This window comes from Bubalus bubalis, chromosome 3, assembly GCF_019923935.1.
Source record: "Bubalus bubalis isolate 160015118507 breed Murrah chromosome 3, NDDB_SH_1, whole genome shotgun sequence".
Classification (NCBI taxonomy): Eukaryota; Metazoa; Chordata; class Mammalia; order Artiodactyla; family Bovidae; genus Bubalus; species Bubalus bubalis.
Window position 1 is genome coordinate 29,912,135 of NC_059159.1, and position 14,193 is coordinate 29,926,327.

At 56.1% G+C, this 14,193-nt stretch overlaps 1 protein-coding gene, 1 long non-coding RNA gene and 3 other non-coding genes across 6 annotated transcripts in view; 4 read left to right on the forward strand and 1 right to left on the reverse strand.

Moving 5' to 3' along the window:
* Positions 1–1,066: 1,066 nt before the first annotated feature.
* On the forward strand, positions 1,067–3,232 carry LOC112583712. Of its 2 annotated transcripts, none has more exons than XR_003107882.3 (5): positions 1,067–1,366; positions 1,586–1,634; positions 2,074–2,140; positions 2,560–2,659; positions 2,894–3,232. It is a non-coding gene; the product is annotated as an uncharacterized LOC112583712 (long non-coding RNA). The 2 variants fall into 2 exon arrangements; XR_003107883.3 differs by having other exon boundaries at positions 2,581–2,659.
* On the forward strand, positions 1,440–1,506 carry LOC112584119. The gene has a single exon (XR_003108465.1). It is a non-coding gene; the product is annotated as a small nucleolar RNA SNORD49 (small nucleolar RNA).
* LOC112584118 lies at positions 1,920–1,990 on the forward strand. Its single transcript, XR_003108464.1, has one exon. It is a non-coding gene; the product is annotated as a small nucleolar RNA SNORD49 (small nucleolar RNA).
* On the forward strand, positions 2,748–2,821 carry LOC112584144. Its single transcript, XR_003108487.1, has one exon. It is a non-coding gene; the product is annotated as a small nucleolar RNA SNORD65 (small nucleolar RNA).
* Positions 2,930–14,193, reverse strand: part of LRRC75A (leucine rich repeat containing 75A) — a 34,714-nt gene continuing 23,450 nt past the window's right edge. Inside the window, exons 3-4 of the mRNA XM_025280511.3 lie at positions 6,868–6,983; positions 2,930–5,138 (exon numbers count right to left, since the gene is read on the reverse strand). Coding sequence (XP_025136296.3) covers positions 4,598–5,138; positions 6,868–6,983 — 657 coding nt within the window. The 3' untranslated portion in view covers positions 2,930–4,597. The remainder of the gene's footprint in view (positions 5,139–6,867; positions 6,984–14,193) is intronic.

A 14,193-nucleotide genomic window follows, 5' to 3' on the forward strand; every position in this document is an offset into this window, starting at 1 on the left:
CATTCAGGCTGTGGATTACCGATTCCTCTTGAACAGTTCCCACCCCTGCAAGCCGGAGGGACCTCCCTGGGACACGAGAGCAAGGTTACCGGCCTCTGAAGGCTTGCGAGGCTCCGGGCGCCCTCGGGGTCCCTAGCTAGCATCCCCAAGCATTTCCGGACGCCTCCTGGTCTCCTTGGCATTTACACTAAATCCTTCGCGCATGACGGTGGACCTCGTGGGTCTGACCCCTAGGCGTGGGCCCCTCTACAAGCCCCCCTCCCTACATTAAAACCCCACGCCTATTTCTAAGACCCATTCAGTAACCGATGGGTCACCACCGCGTTTCCGGCCTTTTCCCTTGGGGTCCTGTGTGTTTGTTCACAGGACGTGCGTGGACGGACTGAATGTTTTTTAAGTGGCCAGACCCGAGCCTGTTCCCACGCTGTGGGAGGGAGGAAGGCTACACCGTTGGTGAAACGCGGGCGCGGCTGGAGGAGTCCCGAAGGAGCCGGGCGGGGGGGGGGGGGGGGCGGGGGGGAGAGAGCGAGGCGGGGGCAGGGCGGGGGCGGAGGAAGGGGAGTGAGGGGAGCGGTCGGGGCGCAGCGGCTGAAAGGGCTGGTGCAGGGAGGGCAGACGGCCCCGGCCCCCAGAACGAGGAGCGGTCACAGTGTGTGCACGCCTGCCGCGCGCCAGCCTCTGTAGGGTTTCGAGGGCGTGATCGCATGTAACGCGCAGAACCACGGTCTGTAGCCTCCGCCGCCCCACCTTCCAGAGAAGCAACCGGAAGCTCGCGATGGCCGAATCTCTACTCCCGACCACCCAGGGGCGGTGCGGCGGGACAGTCTCCACCCGATTGGCGAGCTCTGGCTCTGCGCAAGCGCTCTGGGGCTAGCCTCGTGCCTGTGACCCAGAATTCTTGGGCCTCGGAAGAGACCATGAGCTCCGGAGGAGGGGGGAGTCCGGCCGGCGCGGCGGCGTCTGTGCCGTTAAACGGACCGGAAGTTCCCGTGAGTCTTTGCCAGGACTCCCCTCCCATCGCTGAGGAGTGGAATGTTCCGACTCCTTAAGGGACTGGGACGCAGCCTCTCTGGCCTTTCCACTGCTGGTGTCACGAGCTGGATTGGGTATTCAGTTAGGGCCTGTCCGCGGCCGCGAGGGCGCCAGAGCTTGTCTAGTTTCTCGACCGATGTTCCCGGGAAGCGTAACTGGAGTGCGGCGGGCGGCTGCGGCCAGGCGGGCCTGGGGGCGGGTGCCTTGGCCCTGTGCTCATATCTAGGGACCGAAATGGAGGAGCGCGTGCATCTTTGTCCGGCAGGGTTCTGCGCTCTGGGAACCCCTCTCCCCGGGCTCGCAGCCGGGAGTGAGTGACCCCAAGGAGGACTGGGTAAGCGAAGCTGCCTGCACCCGAGGGCGCGGGGCGAGGCTCGTAGGGGGGTCGCGAGGGAGGCTTGCTCGGCTGTCCTGATGATCCCGTAGGAAGTGCCGTCAGAAGCGATAACTGACGACTTTTACGCTTATCTGATGCGGTCGCTGACACCTGACGCTTTAGGTGCCCGTAGCTGCCAGAGTCTGCCCTAAATGCACGTGCTGATCCTTGTTTCAGATGGCGGCCCACTCGGTTTTGCAGACGGGAGCAGCAGCCCCTCCTCGAGGTAAGAACCAGTCTCTGTGGACTTAATAACGCTAACTTAGCTGTCGCTAAGGTTCTTCCACTCTTAAACGCACGGATATTGCTTGATGCCTTGCCGTTATCACTTTCATGCATTTGATATAATTATGCACGGCCTCTTGACGTGTTTGGGGCGATTAGGTTGCGGCCCCTAACCTGAAGCGAGTTTTGTTTAAACCGCGTCTGTGTTCAGAAGCAGATGCCTTCAGGCAGGTTTAGCCAAAGCCCAGGTCCCTGGGCCGGTAATAGGAGTGGTGAGGTGCTTGGCTGCTCTGATGAGATCACTAATAGGAAGTGCCGTCAGAAGCGATAACTGACGATAAAGTTTCCCGACTGACTGCAGTCAAGGCATCCTCACCAGTTGCAGGTGCCCAGGAGTTGGGTGGTCTGGACTGTGACCCGTAATTTCTATATTCACCCAGGTTGCCAGCTAGTGAGGCATTGCCAGCGCGTGCTCACCAGCCACCGAGTATGGGAGCCTGGACCAAGGTGAGTGAACTTTGGACTGTAGTTGAGGAGGCCGAGGTGTTGAATCATGAAGTTGGTATTGGACCATATGTTGGCAGTTTCATCTGGCTGACCTAGTACCTTGACCTTTATCGACCGAGTATCTGAGAATGATTTTGGTTTGTGTGTGGACTAGATTGCAGAGTGAGCCCAGGAGTTCCTTTTTATGTCGTGGCTGTAGAGCCCTGAGCAAACTTTCTGTTTTGAGATGCTCTGAAAATCGAAAGCATTAGGTGTGTAATGTTTAAAATAATGTGACTGAATGGAATTTGAAACATCTAAAGATGGCAGTTATGACTCAGTCCCTAAGGACTGTTGAGGGGATGGATGTGCATTTGTATAGTTGTGGCTGTCAGCACAGTGGGAACTGCTTCCAATTGCCCTTGGCTGTCTGTCCACAGGTGCCTTATTCATCCCTCCAGGGTCTGAGCTCTGAAGAGTGGTGACCAGCAGAGTTTTAGAGCCGGCAGCAATGGCAGGAGCACCCCAGCCCAAGACAAGGTAAGACCTGATCTGGACCATGACCATTCTGCATGATAGAATGGATGAGCAGCTAGTTTTGTTAAAATGGTTTTGCAGAAAAGGATATCAATGATGAAATCACCCAAAAGAAGCTGGAATTACCGGCAGATTGTGTAGTGGTGAACCTACGGTTTTCTGAGGATATCTTTATGCTGTGAATGACTATTCTGGGGAGTATAAAGTAAGATTCACTGATACTTAGTTTCTTTGCAGGCTAAGCTGCAGCAGGGGCAGAATTTGGAAGTTGCAAGGACCAGTGGCAGCCATCAACTTGGACGTGGAAAATACAGGCTTCAGTGTTTTGTTTTGTGCTGAGTATCAAAGAGGACATTCTTACTGTTAAAGAGCCAAGAAATGGACCTGGCAGCTTTTTTCTAGGACAGTGGAGTCATTAAATTCATAGTTTCCTAGTATTGGCCCTTAAGCAAAAGTAGCTCTTTTGTACTTGTAAATATTGTATGCATTTGTTATACTGGGAGAGAGAAAATTCCTGAAATTTGTATCTCCATGCAGTTACCATAGATGTAATAAAAGGATGCTCTTTTGTATTAAGTTCTTAGAAATGTATATTTTTGAAGAAAAAGTCAAGTATGATCACTGCTGACAAATATTGTTCGGTCTCTAAGTCGTGTCAGTATTAGTGGTCCAATTAACTCCTTGTAACCTTCTCTTATGGTCAGTTTAAGGTGTTCTCCCCTCTTGAGACTTAGGGCAAAAATCCCAAAGCATTTAAGGCATCTATACACAGTCCTGTTCCTCTGGGCTCTGTCCACTGGCATGAGCGTCCTCTCTCCTGAAGCCCCACTCCCATTCCCACCCAGACTGCAGCATTTGAAGCCCCAGTCTGTAAAGGTCTTGGCTCCCTGGCATCAGATTAGAAGCTTCCCTAACCCTGTTTACCTGAGGGGCCCTGGTTTACCAACGTCATGGGTACATGAATAATTTTCTCCAATTCAGCAATAAGCTGGGCTTTTTGATTGGGCCTGAATGGGTAGGCTTTGGGTGTAGGGAAGGTGGGGTGGAGATTTTCTTATCCTCCTCCCAGCTGTGGCTGCTCGGAGGCACCTCATCTTTGTGGTCCTGGGGTTTGGGGAATGTGCTCAAATTTTGGGGACCCCATGAGAAGGAATTTTATGAGAAATGGTCCTTTTAAAAGGAAGTAAGGCTCACTGTGGCCTGTACCCTAGCAACAATCACCCATGGGAAGGTCTGGCAATCTGCATAGAGGATGGGGTTTGTTTTCTGAGTGGGTCATATTTTGTGCATGCGCTAGTCTGCCCCAGGCTTGCTAGGCAGGCTGCCATAAATACTGGTGGGTTTAGGGAATAGCTGGTCCCCTGGGTAGGCCCTGGGGTCACATCACAGGCTGAACGACTTTGTAGATGATGGGAAATTTGTTTCAAGGAGCCCAGGGCTCCACAAAGAGATACCCTTTAGTCCAGATGGGGAGGGGACTCCTGGGGTCTCTAGGAGCCAGTTCCTTACCCCAGCCCTTGACTTGGGGTACAGTCAGCATCTGGCTGGGGTTTGCTGGCCTGAATATCTGTAATTCAGGATTGGAAAGTCCTGAGTTAGATGGAGGTCCTCTGCTACACAACTTTCCTAGAGGAGAGCTCTCCGGATTCACAGTAGCTCAGGCTTCCAGCATCCTCAACCTGCTGCAACCACAGGTCTAGGGAGGCTAAGGGTGGATTCCTTTCAAGCCAGGGATGACTTCTCAGGAGCCAGAGGCAGACGTGGGTGGACAGGGGAGAGGGAAAGGACCGAAGAGGAGTTATAGTGCTCCTTTCCCAGATGGCACCATCCGGCTTCCCATGGGGGTGGGGGGAGGCCCTGCCCAGGCCCACTGTGGAGCTCCCCCTCAGGAGCCCCAGCCATCCTATCCCAGGAGGAGTGACTTTGGCCCACACTCCCCTGTCACGTCTGGGTTGCACCTACAGTTTCCCTGCCCTCCTGGTCTCTGGCCGGGGTTTCGGGGCCCCCTCCAGGATCCTCTGGGCCCAGGGTCTCATCCTGGGTCTCGTGCCCACTACCAGGGCCCTCACCCAGCTCCAGGATGGTGGGCAGGTGGCCCTGCTTGGGGGATCGCTTGCGTAGGCTGAGCAGGAAGGGCTGGGGCAGCGAGAAGATGTCCACGTTGTTGCCCAGGTCGATCCACGTGACACTGGGGAACTTCCGGGGGTCTCTGAGGGCATCGGTGAGGTCGCGCAGCAGGGCCCGCGTCAGCCGGTTGCCGTTGAGGGCCAGCGTGGTCATCCGGGGCAGTGTGCTGAGCGCCGGCAGCAGCTGCAGAACCATGTCATCTGTGAGGCCCGTGAAGCCCAGCTCCACACTGTCCACCTGCTCCCCGCAGCGCTGCAGGTAGCTGGTCACCCGCTCCAGGTCACGGGAGGTCAGCGGGATGCCCGACAGGTCCACCGTGTTGTCCGGAGGGCTCCCGGCCAGGACCGCCTTGAGGCTGAAGGGGAGATGGGACAGCAGGGCTCGAGCGAGAGCAGGAGGCTTTTCTCAGGAGGCCGAGGTGGGTCACCTCCAGGAGTCAGCCTCCACTCATCCTTGTGACTTCAAGAGGCCGGGGACCCCAGGCCCCTTGCACTGCCCCACCTCTCAACCTGACCGCCCAGCGGGCAGAGGCTGGGGGATCCCAGGGTAGGCCTCAGTGACTAAGGGTACATTCAACAGCCAAACGTCTGGGTCTGCCCTGGATTCCTTTCTTCCTACTCGTGACTTTTAGATCCTTAACCTCTGTGCCTCAGTTATTTAGCTGAAAAATGGAGCCAACTGGGTACCACAGGTTGTCATGTGAAATAGGAATGCATTCAGGACAGTGCCCTTTATAGGAGGTGGCGAATGGGCGAGTTCCCTACTCCACCCAAGAGCAAAATAAGGTCTCGGATGCCCCTTCTTCAGGACTACCTTCAGGCCAGAAGGAGGATCCTTAGCGAGAGCCCTCAGGACAGCAGGCAGGGGTTGGGGGTGGGTGCAGGGGCCCGGAGCCTGGTGGGGGCGGCTCTCCCTCCCACTTCCACTCCCCACCTCTGTCACCCCTTGCTCTTCTGCCCTGCCTCTTGCTCTTCTTGCTCTGGACCCAGATCTCCTGGTCTCCAGGTACCCAGGTAAACCCAAGGCTCCAACCCCGGGAAGGACAGGGAGGTGGAGGGGCCCCAGATTGCAGCTTGGATTTCCTGTTGGCCTCATAGGAGAAAGAACCAGGCCGAGGTAAGAACTCACTAGGAGTTCCAGCAGAGGGACCACAAGTGCAAAGGCCCCGAGGCTGTTGGAACTCAGCATGTCTGTGAGCCAGGATCGGAAGGCCACCCTGGGGGAAACAGACCTACACTCGGGGCTGAGCAGGTGTGAGTCAGGGGGACAGGGAGCCCCCAGCAGGAGTAAGGCTTCTGAATGGAGAGTGGACTGAGCATGCCCATGCCCTGGGGAGACAGAAGGCCCTGGGTCCCAGCAGAGCTCACAGCCCAGCTTCTCCCTCTGCAACCAGCTCACAAATCTGGCCTTCTGGGTTCCACAGGTCCTGTCCTGCACTCTCCCCACACTTGGCCTCACCTTGGCCCAGCTAGAGCCCCCTGTGCCTACATTCTCCCTCTGGGAGGGGCTCTGAGGAGTTTTCCCCTGGCTTGAGAGTGGGGGCGGTGTCCGGAAGGAAAGGGGGACCAAAGCTCTTCTCCGTGCTTCCCCTCGCATCCCGTCTGCAGGAGCTGGAGAGGAGCCTGCGCACCAGGACCCCAGCCAGTCTGCCCTGTGATTCATCCACAGTATGTTCCCCTCCGCTTCCTCCTATGATGCTGTCCTGGCCCTGGTTCTGTGTCCCAGTGTCCCCTCTGCCCCCAGGGTGCAGGCGGCCACACAACCTCTGAGGGGCCTCACAGCTGCATGAGCCAGGGACGTGGCTGGGGTCTGGGACCCTGGGAGACATCAGGAGGGCTGGTGATGGGTGGGAGGAGTGCCTACATTCAGCCCCCACTGTATAGATCAGGGCCTGGATGCCAGTGCCTCTCAGGGCTCATGCCCACCTGGAATGCCCTCCCCACCCCCATCAATCCTTCTTCTGCAAGCAGCTCGTATCCTCTCCCCACTGCCCTGGGAGGGGATGCTGCACCCCGCAGACCCAGCCTGGCACAGCTGACTGGGAGCTGCCCTTGGAGGAGGAGGCTGGGCGGGGCGGGACTCACCAGGCCTGGGGCTTCCTCTTCACCAGCCCACGGTGGCGCCTCCACTGGGAGTGGGGGCTGAGGTGGTACGTCAGCTGCCGGCACAGCTTCTCCATGGCGCCCAGCGCATCGCCCTCCTGCAGACCAACCACAGGTCCCTGAGTCGCTGGAGCAGGTGGGGAGCCAGGCCCTTCTCCCCGCCTCCTTCCTCTACGGGACTAGCACGGCCACCCCACCCGGGCTGAGCTCATGCTGCGCTGGCCCCCGGTGGCTGCCCGAAGCAGGGGCAGGGGTTGCAGACTCATCTGCACACTGGTTTCTGTGAATTAGTTGCTGTTGTGAATAAACCTGCTGCTGCTGCTGCTAAATCGCTTCAGTCATGTCCGACTCTGCGACCCACAGACAGCAGCCCACCAGACTCCCACGTCCCTGGGATTCTCCAGGCAAGAACGCTGGAGTGGGCTATTTCTTTCTCCAATGCATGAAAGTGAAAAAGTGAAGTCTCTCAGTCATGTCTGACTTGTAGTGACCCCATGGACTGCAGCCTATCAGGCTCCTCCATCCATGGGACTTTCCAGGCAAGAGTACTGGAGTGGGTTGCCACTGCCTTCTCCGGAATAAACCTGAGATTTCTATAAGAGCCTGATTTCAGGTGATGTGACAGGTGACCCCTTAGCCAGGGTCACCACGGTCCCTGCCGCTTCCCGATGCCCAGGGCTGTCCTGCTCACTGGCTCTCCTCACAAATGCCCACTGGGCCCCTCCCAGGTGCTGGACATTTGCTCTGGACGCTGGGAGCAAAAGTCCTTGCCCTCTTATTTCACAAGACAAAGAGGACAGTGACATCCTTTACCACGTCTCTTCTGCCCACATCAGCAGTGGGAAAATAAAGGAATGCAGGGCCAAGTCTTCCCCACCCAGTTCATCCCCCTTCATTTCCTGTCTGGTCCACTAGCATTTGAGCTCGAGACCCTGGGTGTTATGGCCTGAACTGTGTCCCCCCAAATTCTTAAACTGAAATCCGAATCCCCAGCACCTCAGAATGTGGCTGTATTCAGAGACAGGGCTTTGAAAGAGTAATTAAGATAAAATGAGCTCATTGAGATGGGCCCTAATCCTATATGACCGCTGTCCTCATGAGAAGAGACCAGAACACAGCTGTGTACAGAGGAGAGACCATGTGAGCACACAGGGAGAAGATGGCTGCCCACATGCCAAGGAGGGCAGCTTCAGAAGAGACCAACTCTGTTAATGTCTTGATCTTGGACTTCCAGCCTCCAGGTCTGTGAGGAAACACATTTGGGCTGTTTAAGTGCTATTTTTGTCGCGGTAGCCCCAGCAAACAAATACGCCAGGTGAGAGGACGCAGAGGGCAGATTTTAGAGACTCCTGCTCTGTCCAAGGGAAGTCAGTTCAACAGAGAGTCTCCGGCCTGAGAGACTGAGTGGCCCACAGCCTGTGCGCTCACCAGACGGTCCAGGGCCCAGGACCAAGGCCACGAAGTGCCAAGTGTGGATGCAAACCCACTTGCAGATGGCAACGCGATGTGGTAGGTCAAACATTACAGTGGCCAGTGCCCAGTGGGGCACCTGACACAGTGGGTGCTCGGTGAAGACCAGCTTGATTATTACCATTGTCATTACTCTGCCAGCAAGAGGCAGCACACAGCTCTCCCCCTTCATCTGACGTTTGGCTTTCCGAGGTTTTCGTTACTCGTGGTCAACCTTGGTCTGAAAATATTAAGTGGAAAATTCCCGAAATAACTCATAAGTCTAAAACTGCACTGTCCTGAGAAGCGTGATGAACTCTCATGTTGCCCCGTTCCGTCCTGTTGGGGACATAAATCATTCCTTTGTGTGGTGTAACCCACATTGTATATATTACCTATACCATTAGTATAGAAAACAGTTTTATGCAGTTTGGTACCATCTGTTTCAGGCATCCCCTGGAGGTCTTGGAGTGCCTCCGGGTGGCACTAGTGGAAAAGAATCTGCCTGCAATGCAAGAGACTGTAAGAGACTCAGGTTGGAGCCGTGGGTTGGGAAGATCCCCTGGAGGAGGCATGGTAACCCTCTCCAACATTCTTGCCTAGAGAATCCCAGGACAGAGGAGCCTGGCAGGCTGCAGTCCATAGGGTTGCAGAGTTGGACACAACTGAAGCGACTTAGCAGGCACACACGAAGGTCTTGGAACATATTCCCCGAGGATAATGTGGGATCTACCGTATTGAGTAGTTAAGAGTATAGACTTGATCCAAACTGTGTGGATTCAAATCCTTGCATTGTCACCTGTGTGACCTTGGGCACATCACTTGACCTCTCTGTGCTTCTGATCCTCATCTGTAAAGGGTTAAGTAGGATGGGGGAGCAACCAGCTCACATGGGGCCATATGGAGTTAAAGTGTCTGCCTCTAATGCAGGAGACCTGGGTTCGATCCCTGGGTCGGGAAGATCCCCTGGAGAAGGAAGTTGCAACTCACTCCAGTATTCTTGCCTGGAGAACCCCATGGATGGAGAAGCCTGGTGGGCTACAGTCCATGGGGTCGCAAAGAGTGGACACGACTGAGCAACTTATCTCACTTATGGGGCCTCTAGCTGGGGGATGTGATTGGATTTATGGGCTGGGGGTGAGGACAGGTCTGGCCTGGACACAATCACCAGCATCTGATTAAACCCCTGGCCAAGGAATGAGCAGAGCAGGCAGACAGGGGGATCAGTCAAATATCAAAGAGGCAGAGGGAGGGCCCAGGGGACATGAAATAACGGAGAAGGCTCGGCCAGAGAAGCAGGAGTAAGCAGAGCCCTGGGCACCAAGAAGAACGGGCTGGTGGGCTCAGACACCCCACTGGAGACTCCAGTGAGGAGGTGCTGGCCAGCACAGGCTCAGGGATGGTGGTCATAGTGCTGGCCCGGGTGAAGGCCAACTTCTAGGCCAAAGGGAGAAGGGAGGGTGGCGCATCTAAGCCAAGGGTCTGCATGTGGGATCCTTTCACAATTCTTTATTTATTTGGCTGCTCTGGGTCTTAGTTACAGCATATGGGATTTTCGACTTTTGATGTAGCATGTGGGATCTTTAGTTGTGGCATGCAGAATCTAGTTCTTTGATCAGGATCAAACCCAGGCCCCCTGCATTGGGAGCACGGAGTCTTAGCCACTGGATCACCAGGAAGTTCCTTGTCCCTAGGACCCTTGCACATCAGGATCACCCAGAGCTTTAGAGAACACAGCTGCCTGGGCCATCCCCAGTGATGGGTTGGCACTGGGACTTTTAACGCCTCCCCCCCCCCGACCTCAGCCGAGATTTCCCCTGTGCTGCCAGGTGGACCAGTGGGGTGGGATGTGGTAGTCTGCCCAGGATCACCCCCGGGACCACCTGGGCTATTTCAAAACTGAGAAACAAGCTCCTAGCCCTAACCTTATCCTCTGACCACTTCTCAGGGGTTCCAAAATTTGGGAGCCACAGACCGTCCCTCAAACCTCTTGGCCAGAAGGAAGAAACAGAAAGTTCAGTTCTGTCGCTCAGTCTTGTCTGATTCTTTGCAACCTCATGGACTGCAGCACGCCAGGCTGCCCTGACCATCACCAACTCCCGGAGCTTGCTCAAACTCATGTCCATTGAATCGGTGATGCCATCCAACCATCTCATCCTCTGTCGTCCCCTTCTCCTCCTGCCTTCAATCTTTCCTAACATCAGGGTCTTTTCCAATGAATCAGTTCTTCGCATCAGGTGGCCAAAGTACTGGCGTTTCAGCTTCAGCATCGGTCCTTCCAATGAATGTTCAGGACTGATTTCCTTTAGGATTGACTGGTTTGATCTCCTTCCAGTCGAAGGGACTCTCAAAAGTCTTCTCCAACACCACAGTTCAAAAGCATCAATTCTTCGGCGCTCAGCTTTCTTTATAGCCCAACTCTCACATCCATCTATGACTACTGGAAAAACCGTAGCTTTAACTAGACGGACCTTTGTTGGCAAAGAAACAGAAAAAGAGGCGGCAAAGCAGCCGCCGCAGTGCGCCGGCATCGCCACCAGGGCGCAGCCGCGCACAGGGCGAGGCCTCCAAGCTGGGCCTGTGCTCCTGTTTACTAAACAGGGACCGGAGAGGTGGTCAATTTGCACGGGGCCTGAGGCCAAACGTGAGCCGGAGTCGTCAGGGGTGAGAGCGCCTCCGCTTGTCTGAACTAAGATTCAGTGACTTATATTATCTACTAGACACTGGGCACTGCCTCTGGCTTCTCCTTCGTCCCAATCCTGTAATCACAGTCATCGCATGAGATGGGTGCCCCTGTAATCCGGCTTGACAAATGCGGAAACAAGAAGTCGAGGGGATGGCTGTCCAGGCGAGGTGAAGGCAGGCATCAGGACGCAAACCCCGCAGTCACTCTGAGGCTGGGCTCTACTCTGCCCTCAGGTAATGAATCTTTCTCCAAAGTGAGTCCAGGGTGGTTCTATCCTTTGCAACTAGGAAAGCCCAAAGCAAGCTCACTTGTTTTCCCACTCCAGGCCTCTGCCTGCAGGAACAGCTAAGCAGGACTGGCCTGGCGGTGGAGGAGGAGGAAGGAAGCGGGGAGGCAAGGAAGAAGGAGGATGCTGGCCTGTGTCCTCTTACTTTGAAAGCCGTGAGGCCCAGCAGCCCCTCTGTGGGACCAGACCCCACTCCCAAGCCACCGCTGACGGTCCAGAAGGGGGCCCTGGAATCCTGACTTTAGACAAGACTCCTCGGGGGCTCAATCCTGACAAGTCAACTCGGGAGCCCCAGGCAACCCTGAGACATGGGGAGAGGGGGTGGGGAGGGGGGCAGGAGCAGAGGTGGGGGGCAGGTGTCTGTGCTGGTTGGGGTCCCAGGGCCTCTTCCCACCTTGTGCTGCTGCTGGGCCCCACGAGCCCCCTCAGTATTGGAAGGATAAGCCCTCTTCCTGGCTTGAGGCAGCCTGCATGGGCTTCTGTTACTTGCAACAGAGTCTTAACCCACAGCAGAGGGTTGTGGCAGGCAGGTTGCAGAATCTGCTCTCTAGGCTTTCCTCCCACCGGTGGAAAAGGAAGGAGGGGGAGGGGTGTGGCACAAGTTGGGGTGACCGGGCACCTGCCCAGTGCTGCTGACCGGAGGCCCCAGAGAAGACCCTGCTTGAGGGGTTCACTGACCTGTCAGGGGAGAGGCCCACAGCAGACCTGCAGGCCCCTCCAGGCGGGGTCAGGCCCCTTCCGATGCCATCTGCTGTCTTCACCCCTGACCCCAGGGCATAACAAGCAGAGCCTTCCACCACTCTGCACCCAAGGCTTCCTCATTCATTCATCAAACACGGCTGCCCTGCCTACTGTGTGCTGGACGCTGCTCCAGACACCGAGACTGTGCTGGGCTTTCTGTCTACTCCTCCCCCCATCCACTCTCTGTTCTCTGTGCTGGACAGGCTGAGCTCTTACGGACAGACCGCATCACTGGCCCTCTTGCTCCTGACTGCCAGTGTGATCAGCTAATGGGAGGGAGGTCAGAGGGCAGGAGAGAAAGGCCTGGGATTAACTCTTCTTGTTCCTGCCCTGCTTCAGTCAACCTCCAAGAGGGCCCCACAGATGCCGGACTCCTGGGCGTGTACAGCCTCCTTCCACCCGCGTCAGAGCTGATGGGACGATCCACTATGGCAGTGATGGCATGTGACGTCTGAGGCTGGCTCAGAAGACAGTGTGCTGCTCCCTTGCTCTCAGGCATCACCCGCTCTGGGATAAGCCAGCTGCCCTGACATGAGGGAGCTCAAGCAGTGGACGGGCCGCGGGCAGAAAGCTGAGGCCTCCCGCCATTAGCCATGGGGGGCGCGCCATCCTGTCAGTCCCCTTCCAGCCTCCAGACACTTGCAGCCTGGGCCAGTGTCCCGAGCCCCCAGCTAGACCCCGAGCTGCCGCTGTTCCTGAATCTCCCACCTATAGAGATGGTAAAACAATGTAAGTCCATTGTTTTAAGCCACCACATTTTAGGGTGATTTGTTATGCAGCAACAGAAAACACAATAAAGTATAAAGAATGAAACAAAGAAAGAGAAAAAAAAGGAGGATACAGGGCGATTTTGGGAGAGGCGTTCTCCTCCCGGCTCCGGCAATACAGCTCTGCCCACAGCCCTTCCTCAGTAACGACTTCCTGCTGCTGGTCTCTGGTGTCTCAGTGGCCCTGGTCCATGGTCCATTCCCTTCTTCCTGCCCACAACCCTGGAAATAATCCCTTATTGTTGCTATTCAGTCACTAAGTCAAATCCCTCTTTGCGACCCCATGGACTGCAGCGTGCCAGGCTTCCCAGTCCTTCATCATCTCCCGGAGCTTGCTCAAACTCGTGTCCATTGAGTCAATGATGCCATCCACCCATCTCATCCTCTAATGCACAGTGGAATGTGTCACCTGCTTGTGCCAGGAGCAGGATGATTGTGAACAGGCGGACATCCTCTCTTGCCCCTCCGGAGTTTATATTTTAGTGGGCAGAGCAGCCACTAAGCCAACAAACACGTAAGCAAGATAATTTCAGAGGCCAGTGAGTGGAATGAGAAAATAAACGGGGTGTGAGGTAGATGCTGATCAGGGACCTACTGAAGGGAGGCTGGGCAAAGAAGGCCTCTGAGAGGCAATGCTTAGGCTGAGTCTGAAAGGAGGAGAGGAGAGCTGGGGCAGGAGGCAGCAGAGTCCCGAAGGTTGGAGAGACTCTGGATGCCGCAGGAAGAGAGGAGCGTGGGGGCTGGAGCGGAGTGGGAGTGATGGGAGGGGAGATTCAGGCGGGTCCAGAGGAGGGATCGGCGAGTTCCTTAAATCACAGCACCACACAGAAGGCTTTTCAGGAGGTTCCTGGTGATGCAGTTTACCTCTGCACAGAAGGGCAGAGAGGCACGGAGCCAGGAGCGGAGCCCAGAGTCAGGAGCGGAGCCCAGAGTCCAGCTGGAGGCTCTTCCAGCAGCCTGAGGAGGAGGGCCTTGGACACGGCCCCGACACATTAGAGAACTAGGACTGCCGGGACGTGCTGACAGGTGGACAACACGGGTGCCCCGTCCAAATCGCCCAGGGTCCACTGTTTCCGACTTTGTGCCCGACCCTTCTCTGCTGTGCCCCTGCCTGGACAACCAACACCTGCCAGCTTTGTGGCAGCCACCCACTACCAACCCACCCCACACCTGCCCCAACGGACCCCCAGCCCTCCTCGTCTAGCCCTCCACCTAGAAGTCTTGGCACCAGACACTCTGGAAGCCAGAGAAAAGGCCCTAGACAGAGCTCCAGATGGGGGTGCCGCCCTGGAGCAAGGTTCAGCCCCTGGGAACCCAGGCCAGGTGCAGGGTGGACCTGGGAACCACCTCTTGCTCTGATCTTGGTTCTACCCTAAAGT